General features: G+C 37.9%; 2 protein-coding genes across 3 annotated transcripts; both read right to left on the bottom strand.

Annotated features, from left to right (window-relative positions):
* Positions 1-1,076: 1,076 nt before the first annotated feature.
* LOC132170372 (nucleolar-like protein) lies at positions 1,077-3,484 on the bottom strand. The gene is made up of 3 exons (XM_059581329.2): positions 3,059-3,484; positions 1,430-1,551; positions 1,077-1,346 (listed from the first exon to the last, which is right to left on the bottom strand). Exons 1-3 carry the CDS (start codon positions 3,411-3,413, stop codon positions 1,230-1,232), a joined length of 594 nt encoding a protein of 197 aa, XP_059437312.2. The 5' UTR covers positions 3,414-3,484; the 3' UTR covers positions 1,077-1,229.
* A 1,999-nt stretch (positions 3,485-5,483) lies between these two features.
* Positions 5,484-13,297, bottom strand: ABCC4 (multidrug resistance-associated protein 4). 2 transcript variants are annotated; one of them, XM_059581223.2, is made up of 12 exons: positions 13,210-13,297; positions 10,231-12,377; positions 9,648-9,968; positions 9,314-9,400; positions 8,598-9,227; positions 8,244-8,408; positions 7,705-7,999; positions 7,243-7,457; positions 6,820-7,125; positions 6,552-6,615; positions 6,221-6,460; positions 5,484-5,853 (listed from the first exon to the last, which is right to left on the bottom strand). In XM_059581223.2, exons 2-12 carry the CDS (start codon positions 12,331-12,333, stop codon positions 5,753-5,755), a joined length of 4,527 nt encoding a protein of 1,508 aa, XP_059437206.2. In that variant the 5' UTR covers positions 12,334-12,377; positions 13,210-13,297; the 3' UTR covers positions 5,484-5,752. The 2 variants fall into 2 exon arrangements, with proteins under 2 accessions (XP_059437206.2, XP_059437207.2); XM_059581224.2 differs by lacking the exon at positions 13,210-13,297 and adding an exon at positions 12,581-12,864.
* Between the last annotated feature and the right edge of the window lie 374 nt (positions 13,298-13,671).

The raw sequence follows: 13,671 nt of genomic DNA, 5'->3' as shown, positions 1-13,671 counted from the left end.
TCTCACAATCGCCTGCTGGATGGCATGGAACAATATATCATTTTACGATGTGTAAAGGTTATTTTCTTTAGTTAACTAAAAATATTTTCAAATTGATCAATATTTTATATCGTGCCAAACATAAAAATAAAAAAATAGGAAAAAATATAATTTAATCCCCCAAACTACCAGCTATTTTTATTTTAGCCCTCTAATGTTCAAAAAGTGATAAAATAGCCATTCAAACTATCAAACAGTTGCAATTTGGCTACTCCGTTAGTCATTACTGTCAAATAGAATGAAAAATTCAAAATTATGTCGTTTTGGCAAGATTAAGTTATTAAAATGCAATTTTGAAAAAAAAAATCAATTTAAAAAATACCCTCAAAACGATGTCATTTTAAGGAAAGAAAGAAAAAAAAAAGATATTAAAAAAAAAAAGAAAAAGAAAAAAGAAAACTAGTGGTTTAGGGGTGGCTCGCCGGCCACCCCATAGGCCATGGGGGTTGCCAGGGAGCCACCCACAGGTTTGGGGGTGGCTCGGCCTGTGGGGGTGGCTCGCGGGCAGCCACCCCATAGGCCATTGGGGTGGCCGGCGAGCCACACCTAAACCACTCGATTTTTTTTATTTTTTTTTTTCTCAAAACGAGGATTGATTTTTTAAATTGATTTTTTTTTTCTTTCTAAAATGGCATTTTAGTAACTTAACCTTACCAAAATGACATAATTTTGAATTTGCCATCCTATTTGACGGTAATGACTAACAAAATGGCCAAATTATAACTGTTTGGTAATTTGAGAGGCTATTTTATCACTTTTAAACATTAGGGGGCTAAAATAAAAATGGCTAGTAATTTGGAGGGCTAAATTATATTTTTCCCTAACAAATATTTTACAACAAAACACACCGGCTTAATAAGGCATTGATCCGGTGGATTGCAAAGCAACCCAGAGAAACAAGACAAATCATCTATTTCACTTTATTATTACCAGTAACATTGAGCTAAATTGCTTTACTTTATCACTGGTAAATCAAACACAGACCAACTTAAAAATTGGCTTTGGATAGGCTCATCATACACGCACATACGCGCACATAGATCAATAATCATTTAACATTAAGCTAAGTTGCTTTACTTCATCACTAGTAAATATATATGAATCATCATACAACAAAATTGAAACAGCCAAATAAAATTCTGTAGTTCCAAGGGATCCCATAGACATCGCCGATCAAAACAAAGTCGTTCTCAACTGGAAACTATTAAGGGGTTCTTATCTTTATGCATGTGATACCTTTTGCAAAGTTTCTCCAGAGTTGCAACTGAATGCTGCATGGCATTTAGCTTTGTATCCATGAACATCCTCTGCACACACAAAAAAGGAAAAAGAAGCTTGAGTAAGGAAAGCACCAATTTCACAGATTTTAAGATCTAAAATTGTATCCTACCTTGTAATCATCTCCATATTTATCAATCAGCCGACTGATATGAAGGCGCTGGATTGCAGTCAATGGTTGTGGAGGTGCAGATTTTCCATCTCTTCGCTGCTTTCCCAGAGCCGATTTCAAATCTATATGTGGCCCAAAGAGAAGTCATGGAGTCAACCATTATCAAAGAATGCCAAGGGGAGTCAAGTCCTTTCAGTTCCAGAGATCAGTATGGAAAAACATAATGGAAGTTCCATGAAGAGAGAATTATCGCTTTTAAACCTATAATAGCTACCCATCACTTCCCACAAAATAACAACCTCCGATTAGTGGATATCATCAACCAACGGGTCTCTAAAAGTAACTAACCCACATTCAGAAAGACCAATTTGAGGGGCAGACTCTTAAAGTATGCACATATAAGTGTAAGTTATTGAGTTTACCTCGAATAGTAGTTAGAAGGGTAAGTGGTTGATATAACAGTTAAGCTCACATTGGGTAGTAATCACAATAGCGAACGTAAGTGGTTAAGTCTACGTTGAATAACACTAAGAAGAGGGTAAGTGGTTGATACAACAGTTAAGCTCACATTGGGTAGTAATCACAATAGCGAATGTTAAGTGGTTAAGTCTACATTGAATAGAAGGGTGATTAGTTGATACAATAGTTCAGCCCACATTGAGTAATAATAGTCACAATAATGACCATAAGTAGCTAATCCAATAGGACTCAAAAGGGTAAGTGGTTGATATAACAGTTAAGCTGACAAATGGGTAATAGTCACAATAGTTAGTAGTAATCAGAAGGGTGAGTGTGTAGTAGTCCTGATAATGAGCATAATTGTTAAGTTTACATCCAATGATAGTTACAAGGGTGAGTGGTTGATACAACAATTAAGCTCACATTAGGTAGTAGTCAGAATAGTTTTTTTAATTTTTTTTTTTTTTTTTAATGGCGGGGAACCTCGACAAGGCAGGGCCTTTTGGACCTACCCTTGCAGAGTAAACCTCGGACCATATCTTATATCGCTGTGTTTATCTCCTAACATAGACAGTCTTCTATACTAGTTAGCAACGGTTGAGTACTCGTTGTTTTTCAACCAGAAGGCCGAGAGCTAACTATGGAGACTTTGGGCTATCCGGACACATACTTCATGAAACGGTTCATGCATCTTTGTTGCCCGGAGCAACAAGATGAAGTTGGTCAAGGTTAAAATATCTCTTCATTTTTTCTATTCATTTCTATGATCATCGATCATAGAGGGACCCTTTACTATACTGTATAAATAGTATTCACTTTAGGCAGATAAATGGGAATTTTTTGATTCTTCTCTACCATTTAGGCTTCTAAGAACGCTTACTCACCAACTAAATCCAAATGGTTTCTACATAAAGCTTGAGAACCTAAGAGTTCATATAAAAAGTTCTTTATTCAATTCTTCATCCTAGTCCAAATTGATGGTTATACATCCAGAAGTTAGTGCCAAATATTTCTTAGTCAGACTTTCCCGGCACAATTAGAAAACTAAATACACAAACCAGATGAAAAATCAAGTCCGTAAAAATTGGGAATTTTAGCACAGAAAACTCAAACAAAAGCCTATTCAAGAAATGCACAAACGGATCAAAAAAGGGGAAAAAGATCACAGACCGTCCTCTTCGAGATCGCTACCGGAATCGAGCGGCTCGAGCTCGGCAGATTCGGCTTCGGCTTCGGCTTCAGGTTTTTTACGGGACGGCGGAGGGACCTGGAGAGAGTCGTTCTCGATGATGTGAGAGGTGCGGGACCGCACGCCGAGCAAGTTGGGGTTGGAAACGACGCCGAAGGACTTGTAGTTTTGGATGACGCTGGCCTTGTCGTCCCACTTGGGCGGGTCTAGGTCGAGCAGGGCTCGGAGCTTGGGAGGGAGAGTGAAGGCCGGCTTGAAGACGTGAGGGTTCTTCTTGGGCAGTCCCACTTGCACCTTTGGCCTTGATTTCTTGTATTTTCTTCGTGACCTTCCCATCTCTCTCTCTCTCTCTCTCTCTCTCTCAGGGTCTGGTTTTTTTGGCTAGGGCAAGAAGACTGCACAAAAGGGTTTTGGGTTGGGTTTAGGGCTTAAGCGAAAGAGAACGGCTTCAAAACGGTGCAGTTCACTGGCAAAACCAAATTTGACCAGAAACTTCCGAAAATACCCTTAATTTGCCCATTTAAAACGTACTTTTAGACCCTCAAACGAACACACAAATATGCTCTTAAGAAAAAGTGCTTTTAACACTGTTTGAAATTGTGTTTGAAGTGTCTAAAAATGCTTTTAACACTTAAAAAGTTCGTTTAAAAAAATATATATTTGTTTGGTAAAAAAATTAAAAGTACTTTTAAGAGTCCAAAAAGCCTAAAAATGGTCAAAAAACACTTTTGGCAAAAACTTAAAAATGAAGTTTTTGCCCAAAAACCCGTTTTGACTTAAAAGTCCTATTTTTCAAATGCAATCACAAACATGCTCTAAAGGCCTATTTGTGTATGCGTTTAAAAAGTCTAAAAGTGCGTTTTAACATTTAAAAGAGTGCATTTGAAGAAAAAAGTACATGTTTGGTAAAAATAATTGAAATCGCTTTTAAGAGTCCAAAAAGCTTAAAAATGACCAAAACACACTTTTGGCAAAAGCTTAAAAATGAAGCTTTTGTCATAAAGCATTTTTTTGACTTAAAAGCTCTATTTTTCAAACACAATCTCAAATATGCTCTAAACCGAAATACCAACTTGGCATTGTCATCCAACTTTTATCTAATTTTTTAATGGAGCTCTATGTCACTGTGCGTAAAAATGCGACACATGCCCCTTGTGCCACCATGCATGTACGAGCATTCCTATACCACATATAATATAGTGACACATTACAGAGATGTGCTAAATTGTCTGTGGCACAAAAGACACATGTACACATCATGTTTTACGCTCGATAACGTGGAGTTTCGTTAAAAAAATTGAATGGAATTTATAGCAAATGGTAAAATTAAAGTAAAGATGCGAGGTTGGTTTTTCATCTTTCATGAAGTGCATTAAGCTAATGAAAAGAAAGGGTTTGGAGTTTGTAGCATGTCCTTTTAGTGCTTTCAATTTCTATATCTTGAGAAGATATATGCTGAATATGGATGTATGCTACAATGCCTGCAGAGAAGAATAGGTAGCACAAGTAGAAAGGGGAGAAGTTACGGTAGAATATAGGGTTTTTGTATTAGGTTTATATTGTCCTTCTTAAATTATTTCTCATATGTGTGTGAGTGTAATTAAATCATGCTGTATTTGTATTCTCTCACCTTAATTATATTGTCTTCACCTACCACTTTTATCTTATAAATATGAGTCATTTGTATTATATAAATCATTAGGAAATAAGAGTAAGATATAGTCTTTTTGGGCTCTTTCGCTTTCTTAGTGGTAGATGTAGATGTCTAACATTGAACCATCTGTAAATCATTGTCTTTAATTTCTATGTATTTTTCAAGCTTCAAATATAAATGTTTATCTTTCAACGAATAAAATATTATGAAAAATGCTTGGTAAAATACTATGACTTTTATGACAATCTTCTTACAAATTGAGGTAGCAATGCACAACACTATCACGTTAGCTACAATTAAATTTAATTATTTTGTAACAGATATGATAAGTGCCACATGACCATACAAGTTGACACGGCAATCTACATGGTTAATTAAATTTGATTGTTTAGTAGTTAAAATTAAGCGACACATGCACTGTTAAGTCGGAATAGGACCCTCTCCAGTTTATTTGAATTGGAGAGTATCCAGTTAATTATATTAGAGATGTATTTTTGTCTTTTCACTTTTTGAAGGGACAAAAACACCTCTCTAATATAACTAACTAGATATTATCTCGTTCAAATGAATTAGAAATGATCCTTATTCGATCTGCCAACTCAGTTTCTTATAACTTATAATAAAAGTTGTAACTACGAGAATCCATGCTCAATTCTATGGAATGTCAGTGAGTGGCAGTGTGGCACTGCTTGGTGCAAAACATCAGAAGAAAAGCCCCACACACTTTGGACTCACTTTTGAGGGTGGGGGGATGGTACAAAGAAAAGAGCTTGTATTATAGATATCAGCAGCTTTTGTGTTGCCAAAAAAAGGATCTTGAATAACACTAATATTGGATGTCCATGGCTATCCATAACATTCATATGTTTTACTACATTAAGCCAATTACTCCATGCATCAAAGACAATACTCTTTTTAATGGGATCTGATGGTCGCCCTTGGATAATGAGCCAAGAGCAGCAATTGGGTTAGGGGATGAGATGGTAGGAAAGCAGACTGGTACTGGTACTGGGTTGTCTTCTTACAGTCCAGATGAGCGGTTGGCATACTCTTGAACCAATGCCCCAAAAAGTGATGGCCACTCAAGCAACCGAGACGGTTTATCGAATTCTTTTGCCCGCCCTGTTAAAATTTGGAAAGAAAGAGACATTAGCTACATGTTGGAGCATCAAAACCAAAGATTGTGAGTTCGAACTCTAACTCCACAATTCACATCTCATATCAGTTAAATATTTCACATGTTGGTTTACATTTGTTGATAGAGAGTTTGAGCCTACATGTGAAGTTTGAACCATATGGAAAGGATGAAAACTCAGTTGTCCCTATGGAAAAGAAATGATATACTTCTTTGGTATGGTATGTTCTCCTACCCAGAAATCTTTTTCAGAAAAGTTTAGACTAATAATGTAATGAGATCACAATAACTCCATAAGCAATGCAAAAGAATGAATTTTTTTTTTTTTATGCAGAAAAAAAGACAAGCACAAACCTGCATCTATTACTAAAACCCTATTGCAGTCCATGACTGTGGGTATTCTGTGAGCAATGCTGATAATTGTACAGGCGGCAAAGTCCTCCCGGATGATCCTTTGAATTACAGCATCAGTCTGTGAATCAACTGAAGCAGTGGCCTCATCCATGAACAAAACTTTGCTGTGCTTTAGCATAACCCTGCCCAAACAGAGAAGCTGCCTTTGCCCCACACTCCAATTGTCTCCATTATCAGCAACTGAGGAGTTTAACATATTAAGAAATTGTTCAGTGGCTGATTAAGATAGGTTTTGGAAGAGCAGACTGCAGAAAATGGCGAATTCGCGTACCTAAAGAATCGAGCTTGTCGGGTTTTGCAGCCATCACATCCTTAAGTTGGCAGCGCTCCAGGCTCTACAAAAGTAATAAGCTCTCAGCTACTGCAAACAAATTATATATGACATTTTTCTTATACATAGAGAGCATACAGGCCAACCATGTTAATTGTCATGTGCTCTTGTTAAGGATATTACTAAATGTTTTGCTGAAATAAGCATGTCTAAGGCCAGCACAAGTTGGCTCATGGCAATAATCAGGAAGCAAGAGTGGCATGTATACCTTCCATATCTCTTCATCTGAATACTGTCCAATTGGATCAATATTGCTTCTCACTGTTCCTTCAAAAAGTACAGGTTCTTGAGGAATGATACCGAACCGAGACCTAAGATCATGAAGCCCTAGCATGCAAATGTCAAGGTCATCTATAATTATTCTTCCTCCTGAAGGTTCCACCAGCCTAAAGAAAACCTGGATCAAAGTCGACTTCCCACTTCCTGTTCGACCAACAACACCGATCTTTTCGCCCCCATTAATGCTTAGAGTAATGCCTTTGAGAACCAGAGGAGTGTTTGGACGATATCTGACCTGCATCACCATAAATTGTTGTAATTTTACAACCAGTTTTAACTTACTCTTTTGTCACAAGCATGATAATGTTTTAGGAATTTGAAGACATGAAACTGTTAGTTGAAGGCCAGTTACCTGCAAGTCTTTGAGGTCAATATTGCCATGAATAGGCCAATTTGAAGGAGGAATACGGTCTTTAATTTCCCATGCTGGTTCTGATGGAATATTGGTAAATTGCTTTATCCGCTCAACAGACACCATTCTATTTTCCACAAAGCAGCTCATATATATGGCCCAGAACAACACAGAGTTCAGGGACAATCCATAGGACAGAGATAAACCAACATTCTCTGCAAGATAGAATAAATTAATTAGGTCAATTTTTCACACCTTGCATCATGAGTTTACCTAAAATCACAAACCTTAAGCTGGTATGAGAGAATCATAACAGAAAGGGATTTAGAACACCCAAAAGAAATATTATCCCATATATTTCAAGATATTGAATTTTGAGAATCTCATATAAGCTCTTTCACTTGATTATTGACCCAAAAACTATTTCAAAAGTGTCTATGTACAAGTATTAAACGTTCATACCAGGTCTCAGAATATTGCTAGGTAGAATGATCATGAACAAAGCAGAAATGCAGAGGATCAAGCTCCCAAGAAGTTCTAAACGGAAACCCAACCACTCATTGGATCCATTGTTGTGGAAGTCCATACGTAAATTGGCATTAACACGCTTAACATTTTCCTTACAAAACCCATCCTGCTTCCTGAAAGACCGAATAGTTACCACCCCAGATATACTTTCTGAGAAATGATGGATGACAGGGGCTTTTGTGATTGAGTCGAGACGGGTTAATTCGCGAGATGATGCAAGATAGTACCCCTGAAACACAAGATGTAAGGATATCAATATAGATTCACATGATCTTGTTTCTGTCAGATGTATTGGGTTTTGATTACCTTCAGAAATTTAGAAATTTAGAATTTTAGCTGTCAGAAAAAAAGACTAGATTTTTTTGTTCTGTATTCTGGCTGATGAAATTCTAGTGAGTGAGCACCTATGGGGGCACATGGCATTTATCATGAAGCAATAAATGTTAAGAGCACAATACAAAGAGAGCTCATACCCGATACCAGAAATTCAGCCATGCAAGTGGAAGCAATAAGAATACTGTGGGCCAAGAATTCTGGCATGTAACAATGAAGATGCTGATGACTGTGATGTACATGGCAACTGTCAAGCTCATAACAAAGGGGAGGAAGAGGTCAACGTTGGTCTGATCAGTTGATGCCTGCAGGAGGGAAAATAGAAATACAATTCCATCAGTCTACACCCAATAGGAGTACGATCTATTGAGACAAGAGTTACAAATGTTGTTAATGTAGAAGTTGAAAAGACTTGTAATGTTCATAGTCTTTCTCTATAAATAAGAGTATTGTACACAATCAAAAATGAAAACTAACATGCTTTGATTTCTTACCCGACTTAGAACTCTTCCTGAAGGTGTGGTGTCAAAAAATGACATGGGGGCGTGCAAGATACTGTGAAGAATTTGTGTGAAGAAAATTTGGGCTGTCTTAAGCCCCATATATGTAGCAAAGAAGGACCTTATCAGTATAAAAAGAAATGAGGTACCAGCGATGATTGCATAGACAGAAATAAACAAAGAAGGGTTGAATGACGTAGCACGATCTTCAGAAGTTTCATATGCCAGCCAATAATCACTCGCCATTTGAGATCCTTGCCACAACAGAGACAGCAGCAGCACTAGTGCCACACCCCACCACCCGAAAGCCTCAGTGCAGTAAAGTTTATAAACAAGCAAGGTCACTTTGCCAGTTTCTCTCTCCTCTTCTTTGATGAGCTTGGAAGTACCCTTGTCGGAGTTTTGCTGGTCTAGAGAGTTGTTTTCACCATTGGCTTCCCCATGGTTGGAAGGGGTATGAGGTGATTTTGGTAATTTTGGGGAACTTTCACCTGGCATGGTGGTGCCTGCCTCAACAAGTTCCATGGACGTGTCATGAGCAGCTACTAGAGCTGTGAAATCCATGCCAGAATCTAGTAGATCATTGTACTTTCCTGACTGCACTATCATCCCCTCTCTCATGACCTGGCATTATAAGCCAAAAGAAGTGCTTAAAATACACATAGAGAAACACATGTATGTGTGAGAGTGTATGAAGAATAAAGACTTACTAAGATAAGATCCACATTGTGCAAGAAATCAACTTGGTGGGTTACAAGTAAAATGGTCTTGTCCTTGAGAGCTCCTCTCACACATTCCTGTGAAAAGGCATGAGTACAATTTGGTCATAAACAACAACTTTCTAATACAATGGTCTTAAGGAGATCAAAAGAGGCATCTCATATATAATAGCAACACTTGAACAAGCAGCATGTTTATTTTTTAAAAGACAGTAACATGCAGCAGCATGACAAACCTTGTTGTGTCCAATCATTAGTGGACTAAAAGATATATCATTATGTTTCCATGGAATGTCCAAACTAGGGAGAAAGTGAAAAATGAGACCTTGAATATTTCTGAGCCAGTATGTGCATCAACAGCGCTGAAGACATCATCAAGAAGATAGATATCACAATCCTGGTATACAGCCCTGGCAAGCTGGATTCTCTGCTTCTGTCCACCACTCAAATTGATTCCACGCTCTCCAATCTCAGTTTGATCTCCAAACTCCATCATTTCCATGTCTTTTTCCAAGCAACAGACCCTAATGACTTCCCTGTATCTCTCTGTGTCCATTGGCAAACCAAATAGGATGTTCTCTTGAATGGTGCCATTTTGAATCCATGATGTTTGAGCAACATAGGCAGTTGTCCCACAAACCCTGACCTGTTACCAGCAAAATGTCAAGGGTTCCATTAGTTGTTTCTGATTAAGCTTCTGCCATGCAAATATCTAGATAAAGGTGAAAAATTGGATAAATCCCAAACGATCTAATATGAATTGTGCTTACAGAATACAATGCACATACATAACATAGACCAGTAGCTATGATAACAGAAAATTTTCTTCAACGAAACTCATAGACAACATCTAAATTCATGGCAAACAAAAAAGATAACTCCTGAAATTTCCCCATCAGAATCCATACCTTTCCTGTTATCTTGTGCATCTCACCAAGAACTGAGGCTAGGAGAGAAGACTTCCCAGATCCCACAGTCCCGACAATAGCGGTGAGCTCACCTTTGTTGATCTTAAAGTTTATGTTTTTCAAAGCCTCCTCTCCATTTTCATCATCCCAGCTAAACATCCCATCTTTAACCTCCACCACAACTCCACCATCACATCCCTCCTCTCTCTCCACTGAATCCTCTGTCAATTCCCTGCTTATCATGTACTTATCCAACCTCCCAAGTGATATCATTGCTTGTGAAAGTGAGATCATTGATTGCGGGAAGGCCCTGATTGGTTCCTGCAAGATTTTAAAGATTGTTGTAGTTGTGAACACTGTCCCTGCATCAAGTTTAACTCCCAAGAAAGTTGCAGTAGCAAATGTGAGAGTTGATATCAATAATGGGGTGCTCCACATCACAACAATATTGGCAGAGACCGAGTACATGAACTTGGTAAGCCATCCAAACTCTGATTCACGGAAAGTTTGAATTCTCTTGTTGAAGATTTCCTCCCAAGCCTGGAACTTGATAACTCGCATGTAATTAAGCATCTCATTCGTTGCCTTCATTCTTGAATCACGATTTTTCATCACATTGAATTGGAACCGATTATTCCTCCGGGTACCCATAATAACAAATATCATGACACCAACAATTCCAAGAACCGCCGTAATCACCGAGGCACCAAGGTAGTTATATAGGAGCACCAAGGCAACGGAAACTTGCAAAGGCATCAACCATATACTATGTAGCTGTAGCATCATATCAGACAGCTGCTGCGCATCAACAGCCATGTAGTTCACAATCTGCCCAACTCCATGAGCCTGCCGAGCTGAACATGTCAACCTCAGGCCTTTCTTGTACAAGGAAGTGATGAGAGTGGATCGAATAAGCATTCCAAGCTTCTGAGAATTGAAGTTAAATTGGTGAGTGGTTAAAACTTCAACAAATTTTGCCACAAGGAGAGTCAAGACAAGGTAGTATCCTTCATAAGGGGAGCTTCCCTTCCCGGATGTGAAATCCACAAAACTTTGTATAAGAATAGGCCCTACATACATGACACAGAGCCGCACGATTGCGAGGGAGGCGGTGAAGGCGATATGCTTCCAAAAGCACCGGAGCAATGTGGTTCGAACCGGGTGATTTGATTTTTCATCTGGTTTAGGCCAATTCAATTCAAAGAGAGCTACCATTTTTTCAGCTCTATGTTCAGGTGAAAGGGATGGGATTTCATCAATCTTGAGAGGGGATTTGTAGCCTTTACTCAGCAGGGGATTCATCCAAAGCCAAAAGGCCTTAGATATTATAGAAGCTGAAGCAAAGGCAGTCACATTAGATTTGCTCAAAAGGGGTTCATATAAATTGGTTTCCACGTCCATAACTTGATCATTTTCTCTAGCCACAGTGATCCCAGTAGACCCAATAATTGCAGCAACAAGAAGAAGCACAGAAAATGGAACAGAAACTATAGAAACTATATCATCCAATGTCAAATTGGGGTCTGGGGGTTCTTCTACAGAGACCAAACGTGCAATCCCAGAGGCCATAAACAATGCAGTAACAATGAAGTTTGCAACCCAATAAATTCGAAGCGACAGAGGATGAGTAACAGCTCGAAATCTTTTTTCATGGAAGACTAAGATTGTGATTACAGCATGAGTTATGGCTTGGATTAACCAGAAGAGTCCATCAACCAGCTTCCATGGCAATTGGGTACTTCTACTAAATGTTAAAATGCATATAATTGTGTAACAGAATGCTAAAAGACCACTAACAATCAGAGAGAGCTTAAACCAAAGTGAAGTCCTCAGAGAAGCTCTGTTGTTTCTGATGAGGGGCTTGTGGAGCTCAGAGCTTAATCCCCTGAACTTTGAGTAGAGCTTTTTAACTGCAAATACCAAGAGCGCCAGCAAGAAGAGGACATCAACGGAAGATAACAGAGTTCTTTGAGGACATGGAGAGAGGAAAATGAATCTTAGCCATTGGAATGTTGTGATTGAAGCAGAGGTGCCCTCAGAGGATTGAATCACAGGGCTTAAGCATGAGACAGATGTGATCCAAGACTCTGAGCCTGAAGACATGTTTACAAATGCTGGATTTTCGTCAATCTTCTTCCTCTCACTCCCTGAAAAACAACAGAAAATCGTATCAGAATGCTGCAAACGGTTGACCCAAGTAAATCACCCACCAAAAACTAACCAAAATGAAACAAAAAAAAAAAAGAAATCATAGACCAGAAGGCACAGATGACAGATGTAAAGTATGATTAAAAGTATGAAATAGAAAATCAACAAATGATGACATCAATGAAACAGAGATAATCACAACCGCCTCACTGGACTATAATGGTGTAGTTTGACCCATTGAGCTTTCACAATCTCCTAGCCTGAAATATTGCGATGCCCGGAATTAAAGCTATTTTCTTCTGCTTTCTTGGAAAATGAACTTCATCGAAATTAGAACAAGAGAAGAGAAATGAAGAACTAGCTAGCAGCCACTCTCTCTCCCCCATCGGGAGCTTTATTGGACGACAAGTCCATTCAAATGTCCAATTTCGGAAGAACAAAAAATCCTTCAACAACAATTCAGACCAAACAGCCATGGCTATAAAAGTTGTCAGTTTCTTTTGCGTCATTATTAAAACCCAGAAGACAATTTCCTTACAAAATACTCCTTAAAACCTGGACTATGTAAAAGAATCGTTGAAGATAGAAATAAACTGGTAAACAAATGACAAAGAAAATGAAATGAAAAGAGTGTAGAATATTAATTAAATAATTAAACTTATCATTTTTTTTAACTAAAGACAAGTGGTGATTCACCATCCATTACAACAACAACAAAAAATGGCAACTTTTGGAAGAATTGAAAACGATGGAGTAAAAGGTAACTGGATGAACAGCAGAGAGTTTTCCTAGTCATAGAATTAACCAGCCATGCAAAACACCATAACTCACCTCCAGTGGATGATGAAGACTCAAAAGTCAAGAGAAGGTTTTCTCTGAGCTACCTCAAGCTTCCAATGCGCACACACACACACACACACACACACACACATATATATATATATATATATATATATATATATATATATATATATCAGATTCCAAGAAAATTGTCTTCACTTGAAATATGTTCCTTGGCACCCAAGTACGCCAACCATTTGCTAAAATAATATTCCTCGAGACAGAGAGAGAGACAGAGATTTGCTTATCTTTATTCCACAAAGAAAATGGCTCTCTCCGTTAATGGTGGAGAGTAAATTCACACCAATTTATCACACTTATTTCATTGAAAATTCATGTAGCGTGTTTTAAGCGATTTTTAAATAATTTGTTAAAAAAAAAAAAAAAAAAAACTGCTTAACGTATTTTTAAGTGAACTTTATATTATCTTTTTAAAGAAAGAAATTAAAAAAA

This window comes from Corylus avellana, chromosome 1 (genome assembly GCF_965113065.1).
Source record: "Corylus avellana chromosome 1, dhCorAvel1.hap1.2, whole genome shotgun sequence".
In the NCBI taxonomy this organism is placed as follows: Eukaryota; Viridiplantae; Streptophyta; class Magnoliopsida; order Fagales; family Betulaceae; genus Corylus; species Corylus avellana.
Note: the sequence above shows the minus strand (reverse complement) of the source record. Positions and strands in the feature narration are given on the sequence as shown.

Bases quoted from the DNA above. Each gene is read 5' to 3' on its own strand.
- LOC132170372 (XM_059581329.2), bottom strand. From the start codon at position 3,413: ATGGGAAGGTCACGAAGAAAATACAAGAAATCAAGGCCAAAGGTGCAA. The intron at 1,552-3,058 runs GTCTGTGATCTT...GGCCACATATAG, and splicing joins TAGCGATCTCGAAGAGGACG to ATTTGAAATCGGCTCTGGGA. The intron at 1,347-1,429 runs GTAGGATACAAT...TTGTGTGTGCAG, and splicing joins AATATGGAGATGATTACAAG to AGGATGTTCATGGATACAAA.
- ABCC4 (XM_059581223.2), bottom strand. From the start codon at position 12,333: ATGTCTTCAGGCTCAGAGTCTTGGATCACATCTGTCTCATGCTTAAGC. The intron at 9,969-10,230 runs GTATGGATTCTG...TGCTGGTAACAG, and splicing joins TGCACAAGATAACAGGAAAG to GTCAGGGTTTGTGGGACAAC. The intron at 6,461-6,551 runs GTACGCGAATTC...TAAACTCCTCAG, and splicing joins CGACAAGCTCGATTCTTTAG to TTGCTGATAATGGAGACAAT.